General features: G+C 40.4%; 1 protein-coding gene across 1 annotated transcript in view; it reads left to right on the forward strand.

Moving 5' to 3' along the window:
* POLA1 (DNA polymerase alpha 1, catalytic subunit) overlaps nt 1–12621 on the forward strand; it is a 297019-nt gene that overhangs the window by 148922 nt on the left and 135476 nt on the right. Inside the window, 1 exon segment of the mRNA XM_077775065.1 lies at nt 230–361. Within this exon segment, the coding sequence (XP_077631191.1) occupies nt 230–361 (132 nt within the window).

A 12621-nucleotide genomic window follows, 5' to 3' on the forward strand; every position in this document is an offset into this window, starting at 1 on the left:
TTTTCCGTTCGACTCTGTGTATTCCATTATCCTGGTGGCAAAAAAGCGGGAGTTTCTTGTGACTCGGGATCTTTGGGAGGACAGTAGTTGAAAAACTAGGGTAAAAACTCACCAATAAAATGAATTATGAATATTGTACACCAGGACACATGTTACCTTTTAAGCACAAAAGAAGCTTCTCTAGCCTTACAGTAACCTTTTGTGTATTTGTTTGTTCTGACCTCTGTAGGGAACTGATATAGAGCCCAGCTTGTATCGTTGCAGTAACATCGATTGTAAGGCTTCTCCTTTGACCTTTATGGTACAACTGAGCAACAAATTGATCATGGACATTAGACGTTGCATTAAAAAATACTATGAAGTAAGTATATACAATGAGTTTCTCACATATGCAGCTTACTTAGATTTGGTACTTGTTTTAAAATAAAACAGTATGGTTTTGTATTATTTGTTTTTTTATGTAACTAAAATTTTGACATGACTTTGCAGAAAAAGTATTTGATTTTCTGTTGGACATTACATCTCTGTCATTAATGAGCAGTATTTTAAATAATGCATTTTTGCTTTAAGGAAAAATGAGAATATTATCAGAAAATGTTTTAGTTTATTGGTACCTAAGGAAGACTAATTAAATGGCCACTCAAATCTTTGGCCAGAGGAGAAAACAATCAGTATTGCCTGTCTTTGGCAAGTAGAGTCACAACATCATATTTGGTTATTTTAATAACTGCCTACTTGCTGAGACTTCATGTTTATGTGGTAATCTAAAACATTTCATAGCTGTGTTGTCCAGGAAATCAAAATGAACATGTTTTAACTTTTAAATGCAATCTGGCATTTTAAAGAGAATGTTTAATTTTTATAAAAATACAGTAAAAATGCTAGAACAGTGAGTGAGCTATCCCTATTACAAAGAAGGCTGTTTTTAAAAAGTTTTTGGCTTTAACATTTCATAGGAATGAGGCTTTTTTGTTATGTAAACAAAATTTCTATTATGTGAAAGCTCAGTGTAACTTACTTAAAGAAGCTACATTGGCAAGGCACTTTCAAAATATGCTCAGATTCTATTAGATAAGACCCATGACTTGATCAGCCTCATCCTTTAATTTCTACTTATGTTAGTTAACATATAATACAGCATTTTCTTCTTTAAAATTGAACTCATGAAATGAAAATTGATTATTAGGTCATTAGGATGGAGAGTAGAAACATAGAGTGTATGTGTTGTGATTTTAGCAGAGAATAATTTGTGTTGTCAAAAATACCCCAGTAGGTTTATGTGAAGGTATTTTTAAAATCATAATTTTGACTACATTTTGGGAAATCTGAAACATTTTAGTGAGTAATCCTGTGCCATACTTAATGAACAGTTGGATGGGAATAAAGGTTATCTGTGGGTTCACATTCCTCAGTAGATGAGATGTTCAGCACATGTAATGTTAGGCCTTTATTTAGCATGAAGAGCCCAAATCAAAACTATTCATCTCCTCATTTACAGACCTCGTTGAGCAGAGCATGATTCTTGGCTCTAGGGAAAAATTCTGAGCTTTCTCTCAGTGTTTAGTCTATCAAAATCTTTACCATGGAAATGTTAATACGAAAAGAAACTCCTCTCTTGCCTTCTCTAAGAAAGGACAATCTGTTTTGACTAACTTGAGAACAGACAGAAAAGGGATCTTCTATATAGTTAACAGTTTGCTCTAACTGAAAGATTGACTTCTCACTGAAGTGTATGGCTGGTGGTGGTGGTGGTGGTGGTTATATGAATATTTTTTTAAGTAGATAACCTCTTTATAGGAATCCCGACATTTAACCCAAGGTTTCTGTACTATTTGCTTTAATCGTCTTGTCTACCAGCCATCTCAACAGCAAATAACAGTTTTCCTCTAGTTAAGTGCCCACTTGATTGATTTTTCTAAGGGATTTCTAATTAAAATACCCAAATATCACTCGTGAACTTGAAGATTGATAGGACTGTCCTCAAAATTAGGAATCTATTTCTCTGCTTGCTGATCTTAGTCATATGTAATTGCATGGGAAAGAAAGAAATCCATTTATTCGTTCTTTTTATGGCCCCGTGCTGAACTAATGTCTTAAATAGTCTCAGGATTAGAGCTTTTATACAGAATGCTCAAACACCTCTAGATTCTACTTCACTGGTAGACTGTTCTCTTTTTCCTGTCCTCAGACTTATAGGAACTTGTGCTGGTAGGGGGACGTGGTATTCAGTGTGTTTTGTTATTCTGCCTCCAGTGCCGCTGATGACAGTTAGTTCAGTGTGATGTACCATGGCGATGGCCATCCAGCTGGAGATTAATACAGCAGCTGTACTGGAGACCAGGATATTGGTAATAAGTCTTGAGATAAAGTGACTGTTTTCTGAAGCTAATGACCAAAAGGGTTTCTTCCTGTTTTACAAGTTAAATACTACCCACTAGGCATAAAAGTTGTGCATGGACTGAGAGCAAGAGTCAATATAGTTTTCATTTTTGTCTTAGAATCACTGCAGAGAGAGTACAACCTACGTTAAGAGAGGAAGGCGTCTCCGTAAGGAATGAGCTTTAGGAATACAGTGGAAGAGTGTGGTACTTGACCAAATGCTATAACCTGCCCAAGAACATAGATCTAGGTTATCAAGAAATCAGGTTGTCAAGAACAAAAAGACAGAAGTTAGGGCAGCAGTGTACGCTTCTAAATCACTTTTCAAAAAAATATACCACAAACCCTGTTTCTGTCATGAATAAATTGTGCTGAATGAAAAAATGCGTAACAAACATGAAAAAAATCTGCCTGAGAATCTATATCATTTAATGTTTTAATATCGTTTACTTGCATACAGAATTTCTCTTCACCATATATAGCAGTGCTTGTATCCCTTGAACTCTCCTTTCCTAGGGCATTTACATTTTAGTGTACCTTAGAAATCTAAAAAGCATCGAGTACGAATTTTAAATATATTAGTTTCCTAGGAGGAAAACAACTCGAATACTTTATCTCAGGACCTGATGGAAACATTGAAAGACTTGGAGGTATCACAGAAAGGTCTAATTCATAGTTTATTTTGGCCCTGGTTCCTGTTGGTTCCTCTGTACAAAGTTAAAATTGAACTGGTATTTTTTTTTTAATCATAAAAAGACCATTTAAAGACTATATCTCTGAGCTCGTAAGGATGTTTTTGAAAGACTCAATTTTACAGTGAAAAATTGATATGTGTTTCCTCTGCCCTTAAATTCTCCAGAAGAGCAAATAGGCACGCGCGTGCGCGCACACACACATATAAAGGGAGAGAAACACTAGCTAATCTAAATTGGGAAATGAAGAGGGCTTTTTTTAAGCATGAAAATTTCATCATCTTGTCAGCTGGCAGAATGCCTGCTGTGTGGATTCACAAAGGCTAAGAATTACACTTTCATGAAATTTTCCTCACTAACTGCCCTGGTTAATTTGAAAGATAACCCACTGTTCGAATTCATTCCTCAATTGGGCGGTGCAGGTTTTATCTTTGATCTGACAAAGCATTTGTGTTAATCGTTTTGGCCCTCCACTAGACACTCTTGGGATTGTGCTTTTACAATAAATGTGTCTGTGATAGCTCTTTAGTCTATTATCCTTACAATAGATCCATAGAACTGGTAATTAATTCTCCACTGCTTTGGAAATGGGAAGAATAGGTGTAGCTCTGTCAAGTGCTGCTGGGAAGTTTGTTTAGCTGGTTCATTGCTGAAGTGTTCTCCTCAGCTGGCCACGAAGTAGCCACCGAAGAGAGTCTGAGATTGAGTTGCTGTCTACCCCGAAGACTTCCTGATAAATGGGAAATCTGACCTCTCTTGGTACCTGGGAGGGATATAGTGGCTCATTTACTTTGATCTCAAGTACTATTAGTTATAATATACATTGAACCCTCATCTTAATACTTAAAAGAGCCATTCGTTTCTGAAGACACATCGTCAAGTAAAATCCACTCCTAAATTCTCCCTGATGGCTTCTGCAGGTCTTCGCGCTCCTGTGGGACAGCACAGATCCCTCAGCAGCCTTGTAGTCTTTCTAGCCGCTTGTAAAGGAGCGTTACTTACAGCACTGCACTGTGCTTTTTTAGTGTAAACATGTTTGTTGCTGGCCCTCCGTCTAGAAAACATAACTTTGAACGACTGATCACTGCCATGCGTTTGTTAGCTGTCAGTTCCTTGGACCAGAAATCGGTGATTGAATTCCTTAGAAATTTGCTGTTGGTTTTACGGTTTCAGAATCTTCCTCAAAGAAGCTTTCTGAGGACAGGGGCTATGCTTTCTTCTGTGGTTCACCTGTGATCTCTGCCACAGGCCCTGCTCGCAGGAGTGTGTGTATTTTAGTGGTTAGTAACCAAAGGAACAAATAAAAGAAGGTTGCACTTGCATGTGTTTCCTTTACATGCTTTTCTTACAGTGCTGTCGTACTGGAAGACGGTTTATTCATAGTCTACAAGATTCTCAGGTTAACATAAAATGCCACAGAAAATAAAGTCATGAGAGTATTGACAATGTCCTTTGTTACTCTGTCTTCCATATTTTATGTCACTGATTACTGTCGATTTCATTATATGCCGATCTGCAACTTCATAGCTTTAATTTGTTTTCTTACCCAAAGTCTCTTGCAAAGAGGTGTTGGGCCAGAAATACCTTTATCATGGTTCAAAATCACATGGTGCAGGAAAGCACTCCTTGTCCCCGTAGCAGTCTTGCGCTGTGTGTAAGGTGGATGTCTTGCTGTACTTCGTCTCTGGCTCCCACTCTTTTTCCTTTTGACTACTTAGTATATTCATCGTCAAAAAGTCTCTTTTGGACCCACCTTTTTGAGGAATTCCAAATATAACATCCAGTGTCAGCTGTGTCATGATGCAGAGACTTTCTTAAGCTCACGTGTGTGAGCACCTAGTAGAGGAGGGAGCGCCTGATCCCCCACATGCCGAGCGTCAGCGTGGTGGCTGGGGGCCTCTCTGGAAGGTGGCATGCAGTGGAGAAGTGGAGTGGAACGTTTTGTAGTATGTGAAAAACCCATTGAAAACTGGGTTTTTTTCTCCCATCTTTGCAAAGAAATAAAAGCCTTTTAATTTTGGAATGGATGTGCATTTCTTAAAGACAGAATTAATAACCACCACAAATAACGTTAAGGGAGAGATTGAGTTGGAGGTACCTTTTATTAAATGTGCAAGGAGAGCTTGGTGACCTACAGGCTGAAATATTTTTTCCAGCATAATATGTACTCAGTCGGCGTCACAGACAGTAGAATCCATGGTGTCCCACTGTGCCTGACGAAAGAGCATTTGTTGAGGAATATGCAGAACTTGATGAACTAATAAAACTGAGAAATGAGAGAGCAAGCAGCCTCCCACCCTGCCGTGCCCTCCACCCTCACCCGTGTAAATCACCAACATGGCTACTCTCATATCTCTGGCCTGTCCCTCTTCAAGTACGGCCGCGTGTCAGGACAGAGCTGTAGCGCACGGGTGGGCCCAAGGGTGGGAGAACCACGCGATGACGTTCAGTAACTCTCTGCTGTTCCGCTGCAAAGATTTGGTGTTCAATAACCCTCAAAATTTCTCATTTCCTACCTGTGGTGATGCGTTGTTCGTTTTTAGGGAGCTTGCAATATGCAGTAGTGTCACAGGTATGTTAGTTCAAATTCCTGGAATTCTTGTTTATTTCCTGGCCTCTGCATTTATATATAGAACATTTAAAAAGAATAAATTGGGTTTCTTTTTTGTAAAGACTCTTAACAGCATAATTATAAGTAGTACAGAAGGCACGCAAGGAAGCAGTAGATCTCCACCCCGTTCATTCAGCTTCGCACGCAGCACAGCCCATGCTGCCCTGCGGTGCTAGGAGAAGGGCCGTTTCTGTAGGAATCCATAAAACGCATCCTAAATCTCATTAAAACAAAACAAAAAGAACAGAGCGAGAATTAATGTTTCTTTTTGCTCCCTACCATTTGACAAGGAATCCAAGCATACATTTTCACCACGGACACCAATCACATTTTTTAAATGTGGTATTCTAAGCCCCAGGCCCATTGGTGGAGGGTTAGTGTGTTTTTATTAGTGAGTGGCTTCTTTTTCTTTTTTTTAATGTTTGTTTATTTTTGAGAGAGACAGAGACAGAGTGTGAGCGCAGGGGAGGGGCAGAGAGAGGGAGAGACATAGAACTGGAAGTGGGCTCCAGGCTCCATGCTGTCATCAGCACAGAGCCCAACGCGGGGCTCGAGCTCACGCACTGTGAGATCATGAGCTGAGCCAAAGTAGGAGGCTTAACTGACTGAGCAACCCGGGCACCCCGAGTGGCTTAGTTTTCTTAAGTGTGAATATCAAGCAAGGTGAGTCAGATATAACAGGTTACTTCTATGCCATGGTGCGTTCTCACAGAAAAACTAAAAAACGGGATTTAGTGATGGTTGGAGTAGAAGGTCACTGCAAGCACATTTATTATTGTACAAATCTAAGTGAATAATCGGTCAAATATAATCCCCTGAGACCTGCCAAAAGCAGCTTACCATGGTACGAATATTAGCTGTTATAAAAGAGTTCTCATGAGCCCTTTGGATCAGATAGAGCCTTATATGCTACCTGACTCGCTCTGCATAGAATAAGCATTTACATGTACTCTGTAGTTTATCACAACACCTCTTTATCTTTGATTTCATTTCATCTTAACCTTTTGGTGTGGACCCTGTCCGGGAAGGCTCAGAACCAGAGCATGACCTTGAGGAAGTGACTGGATCCACACCAAATTCTGAGGTGTTCCTACTGCAGGGAACAGTGTTGTCTATTAAGGACCGGCCCTGAAGCTGCCTGCATGGTTTGAGCTCAGGCCATAGCTCCTCTCTTGCCCATGCCCTTCCTTGCATTTGCATATTCTCCCTGCTGAATTTTCTTGGCCAAGGTGGGGGCAGTTATAGCCATGGCCCTTGCCTGTCCTTTCATTATGTTCAGAAAGTTGAGCACATCATCCTGTCAGTCTTGAGACCATCCGCTGCTAGCCTCACAATAGACTGTGCGGTTTATACTCAAACACCTAGGTCAGAGTTGCTGTCTAGTTGCTTGCCTCTTATGTAACTTGGGCTAGTTGCTGAACTTCTCCAAGGCACAGTTTCATTAGCCTGTGAAGTGATGGTATTGGTACCTGCCGCCTACTTTCATCTTTAAAGTGCTTAGAAAGTGTCTGGAGTGCGCATTATTTTTTATTAAGCTTATTTATTTATTTTGGGAGAGTAAGCGAGCGAGCGAGAGAGACAGCACTAGTGGGGAGGGGCAGAGAGAGATGGAGACAGAGAATCCCAAGCAAGTTCCTGTGCTGCCAGCGCAGAGCCTGACGTGGGGCTTGAACCCATGAGATCATGAGCTGAGCCAAAACAAGAATTGGATGCTTAACTGACTGAGACCCTCTGGTGCCCCTGGAGTGCGCCTTTTCAGGGCTTGTTATTTCTTCCCGAGGTACGGTGGATGAAGGTGGCTCAGCTGTGCTCCTGCATGTGCTCAGAACCGCCAGAGAGTCAGGCCTGGGCTGTGGCCTTACCGCCTGTTCTCCCAAGGTGTCCCTTAGAAGCTTTCGTCATCTGGCTGCTCTACGCCTTCGATCCAGTTCAGAATGATGCCACACCATGCTGCTTCTTGGCCTTCCCGGCAGTTTACCAGTGCTGGAATTCGCTTTTCAGTGCTGCTGATTAGGGCCCTAAAATGAACCTTAGGAAAGGACACTAGACCCCGACTTCTTCAAGGCCCAGCACCCAGTATTGTGTCTACCCTCATGTGCTCAGTAAGATGCTATGAAACGGGTTCATGATATATTCAGAGAGACTGGTGCTATCAAGTGACTCTCCAAAGTCATGATAGTATCAGGCCTGTGACCATACTTGGCAACTGTCCAGCATTCTGCCCATGATATATGGTGAGACATCGGTTCACAAGTTCACTGTTTGCTTGCCGTCTTCACTGTACTCACGGAGTACAGTGAAGGAGGAGGCAGCCCACTGGCCGCTAGGCCAGGCCGCAAGGCAGACGGGGCCGCAAGTCCAGAAAGCTGATTATAGTCCCCCAGCAAAGGACTAGCCCAGCAGCCGAAGGGAAGCCTGCGGTTTCAGCAACTTCTGATACAGTTCACCTCCTCTGAAGGGAAAATGGGAGGTTTTTTGAAATGCCGAGGAAATGCTATAGGAGTTGTCAAATATCTGAAAACAAGCAGGTAAAAACAGCAAATGCTTGTGCCGAAACAGTAGAATCCCTTTCTTCAGTTTGATTTCTCTAACCTTGTGTATTTAGGAAAAACTCCACTTGAGGTCTAACTCCAGTCATCTAGAGCTCCTGTCTTGTAGTAGAGTAAGAAATTGAACCAGAACAGATTTCATTTAACCTTTCAAAAGTGAGATTTTCACACTGTTGACCTTCTGGACTTCAAGGAGCAAAACAGAAGTACCCGTTTTCTGCTGCACATGTAAACGAGAGAGGGAGGAGAGTGCCTCAGACAATGGCTGTCTCATGTTTGGTTCGCCTAGAAAGCGAGGTTTCATGAGGTTAACATGTGAAAATGGATAAAGATAGGAATATCCACATCCCATCTGGCTTAGTCTTGTGTGAAAAGGAATAACCCTAGAACTGTTCATGAGAGTTAATTTAGTTGCCTTTCGGAGACACCATAGAAAAATTTTCAAAGCCTGGACTCTGAAAAACAATACTACTAATAATTCGAACACCAGTGCTTTCTAATTGTTGGGTGCTCGTTTGTTCTGTGCTTCATGTCAGTCAGGACTGGCTTTACTGTATGCTTCTACCAACACCTGTGATGTGTTGGTCTCAGTTTGGTTTTGGAAAGCAGTATGTAAGTTTTCGTCCTGTTGAGAACTCAGCTGGGGGCACCTGGCTCAGTCAGTTAAGCATCCAACTCTTGATTTCCTCTTGGATCATGATCTCAGTTGTGAGATTGAGTCCCACATCACACTTTGCACAGAGTGTGGAGCCTGCTTGGGATTCTCTCTCTCCCTCTCTCTGTACCCCTTCCCCCTTTGTGCATGTTTTCTCTCTCTTTCTTCCTCCCTCTCCGTCTCTCTCTCTCTCTCAAAATACATAAATAAACTTTTATTTTTTTTATTTATTTATTTTTTTTACAAATAGTTTATTGTCAAATTAGTTTCCACATGACACTCAGTGCTCATCCCCACAAGTGTCCTCCTCCATGCCCATCCCCCCCTCCCCCCCNAAATAAACTTTTAAAAAAGATGTTTTTAAAAACCCATCTGACTCTTGGCACTCCCTTATTTTTTTTTCCTCTGCTGTAGCCTATTGTAAGTCTTAGGGTGGCTGGTTTTGCGAAGTCCATTATCCTGCTTGTTTGCTGAAAGGTCCCTGACCTCATTTCTGCTGCACAGGTGCTCAGGCTCTTTGGCTCTTTGAGAAGCTCTTCGTGCTGCTGGGAACCTAGATGTCTTACTAGCCCAGGTCTCAGGAGCTCTTGGCCAGGGGAACAGGCCGTCAGTGTGCATCCACCAGCAAAGAATGTCCAAGAATTGTGCCAGGAAGGTAACCCAAACTGCCCAGGATCTGTGTCCATATGTATACTAACGACTTACAAACCAAGTGGATGGAGTCACAGGTCATCTTAGGATAATTTCTCTTGACTACAGCTTTCCCTCTAGTGATATTCAAGAGCCACTCCTTTTAGGCCTTGATCAGCAAGGAAAGATCAAAGGAGAACCTGGACTGAAGGAAGGACTGCTTAACATTTCACAGCAGATTGGATCCTTGTGCTGATGAGTGTATGTCGTGATGTAGCACAGTGGTTTTCAAACCTTTTGGTCTATGGAACCCTATATCCTCTTAAATTTCTGAGGATGCCAAAACGGTTTCATTTATGTGGGTTATATATATTCATATTTACTTGATTTTAAATTAAAATGGACACATTTACAAAGTATTAACTCCTTTATGAGTAACAATGACTCTCATATAACAACATTTATGAAGAGTAACTGTATTATAAAACAAAATGATTTTAGTAAGAACAGTAGCATTGTTGTAACATTTTTTTGCAAATCTCTTCAGTGTCTGGCCTAAGCCAGCTTAATGTTCCTGTCTGCTTCCGCATCCAGTAGATTGTGATATGTTATTTTGTTGGGAGTATATGAAGAAAATTTGGCTTACCACAGATAAGTAGTTGGAAAATGTAGTAGTGTTCTAATAGCCTTTTACATTAATTGTGAGTATTCTTTTTTGTCCCTGTACCAAATCTTGTAACATGGTGGTTTCTTAAAGGTTATTTTCAGTGTGGAATCTTAAACCATACCAATAAACTTTTTGAACTCTACTATTCAAAAATCCATGATCTTGAGTGGCATACAGTATGACACTCTATTTCTGTTTTCCAAGTATTTTCACCAATGAGCATATATTGCTTTTTGGGGTGAGTGGTATTGGTTCATTTTTAAAATCTATTTTTAAATTTACATACAGTAAAATTCACTCTTGGATGTTCAGTTCTGAATGTTGACAGATGCATAGAGTTGTGAACCTCTCTCACAATCAAGATATGGAACACTTCATCACCCCCATCCCCTTCCCATAATTACCGTATGCTCCATCTTTGAGTTACACTTTTAAAATCAGTTCATTTAGATGGCTCACTTTATCTTGTCTTGAGCACTACGACTTTTGCATATAAAGCATCATATTTTCTGATCTTCTCTTCCATCTTGGATCCACCATAGTGAATGTGTTGCCATTCCCAGAGAGGCGCAAAATGAAATTTTGTAATGTGTATGATTCTTTGCTTAGCTGGGGTGGGGGTGGGGGTACTTGATCTGTGAATATAAAATGAAATATTAAGGGCAATTCCGACAAAGAATGTTGGAGAAAAATTCTGACATTTCTCTTGGAAATTTTAGCTATGAGGATTTGGGGACGAAAATGAAGTGATGTCTTCAATTCATTAGTTTTCTTGCATTGGGTCATGAAGACAGGATCTCAGCACCATGAGCAGCAGTTCCGGCACACAAGTAATTATGTTCACTGTTCTAGACACTAGACCTAAGTATTGAGCCACTTAAAAGGATCACTTAACTTTCCTATATTCAAATATGCATCCATTTTAACCTGCCCATGTCTATAGCAGAGTTTGTTGTTTTACACATTGTAGCACATTATTTAGATCCATGTAACCACCACCACAATCAGGAATCAAAATAATTCCAGTGACCCCAAAACTCCCTCTTTTTCTAGTCACCTGTCTTCTCATTCCTGACTCTGGCAGCTACATATCTGTTGTCATCACTATAGTTCTATCTTTTCCAGAAGGTCCTACAGATGGGAATTCTATGGTACACAGCCTTCAAGAATGCCTTACTTTCACTTAGTTTCTTTTATTCCTGACTATTATGCCATTGTATGCATCTTTGATCGATTCACCCATTGAAAGGTGTTTCCAGTTTTTGGCACTTATGAATGCAGCTGCTATAAAGATTTGGGTATAGGGTTTTGTGAGGCTATGTTTTCATCTAGCATAAATGCATTTGGAGACTTGCTGGCTAAAGTGTATGTTTACTCTTAAGACACTGTCAAACTGTTTTTCAGAGTAGTGGCACCGTTTTTCATTCCCACAGGCAGCATAAGAGTTCCAGTTTCTGGGTCTCTTCACTGATACTTGGTATTGTTGGCATTTTTTGTTTTTAGCCCTTCCACTGGGTGTGGTGGTGTCTCATGATGATTTTAATTTGCATTTCCCTCATGGTTAGTGGTTTTATATTCATCCTTGTATCTTTTATCCTGTTTGTTTGTTTTATTTGTTTATTTGCCATTCTTAAATCATCTTAGGTGAAGTGTTTGAGTTTTCCCCAATTTTTATTTGGATTGTTTGTTTTCTTACTGTTAAATTTTGAGATTTAAACAAAAATTTTTTTAATGTTTTATTTCTGAGAGAGAGAGACCGACAGACGGTGTGAGCAGGGGAGGGTCAGAGAGAGAGGGAGACACAGAATCTGAAGCAGGCTCCAGGCTCTGAGCTAGCTGTCAGCACAGAGCCCAACTCAGGGCTCGAACCCACCAACCGTGAGATCATGACCTGAGCCCAAGTCGGGTGCTAAACCAACTGAGCCACCCAGGTGCCCCTGGGTTTTTTTAAGATATTCTAGATACAGGTTCTTTGTTGGATATGTAATGTGCAAATATTTTCACCCCGTCTCTAGTTTGTCTTTTCATTCTCTTAAATTTGTACTTCACAGAACAAAACTTTTAAATTTTGATGAAGTCCAGTATATCATTTCTTTCTTTTTATAGATTATACGTTTTTTGTCTTATTTCTACAAACCCAGATTTTACGTCTAGATCTCTAATCCATTTTTCAGTTAATTTCTGTTTAAGGTAGGGCTTAGGACAAGATTTTGGGTTTTTTTTGGACTGTGTAATCCAGTTGTCCCAACACAACTTAATGAAAAGACTGTTGTTTCTCCACATTTAATTGCTTCTGTTTTCTGTGTTTATTCCTTGACTAACACCACAGACTTGATTACTGTAGCTTTATAAAACGACTTAGGTAGTGTGATTCTTCCATTTTATTTTTTTCAAAAATGTTTTAGCTCTTCTAGTTCTTTGGCCTTTCCCTGAAAACT

Source organism: Crocuta crocuta, unplaced genomic scaffold (genome assembly GCF_008692635.1).
Source record: "Crocuta crocuta isolate KB4526 unplaced genomic scaffold, BGI_CrCroc_1.0 scaffold1468, whole genome shotgun sequence".
Classification (NCBI taxonomy): Eukaryota; Metazoa; Chordata; class Mammalia; order Carnivora; family Hyaenidae; genus Crocuta; species Crocuta crocuta.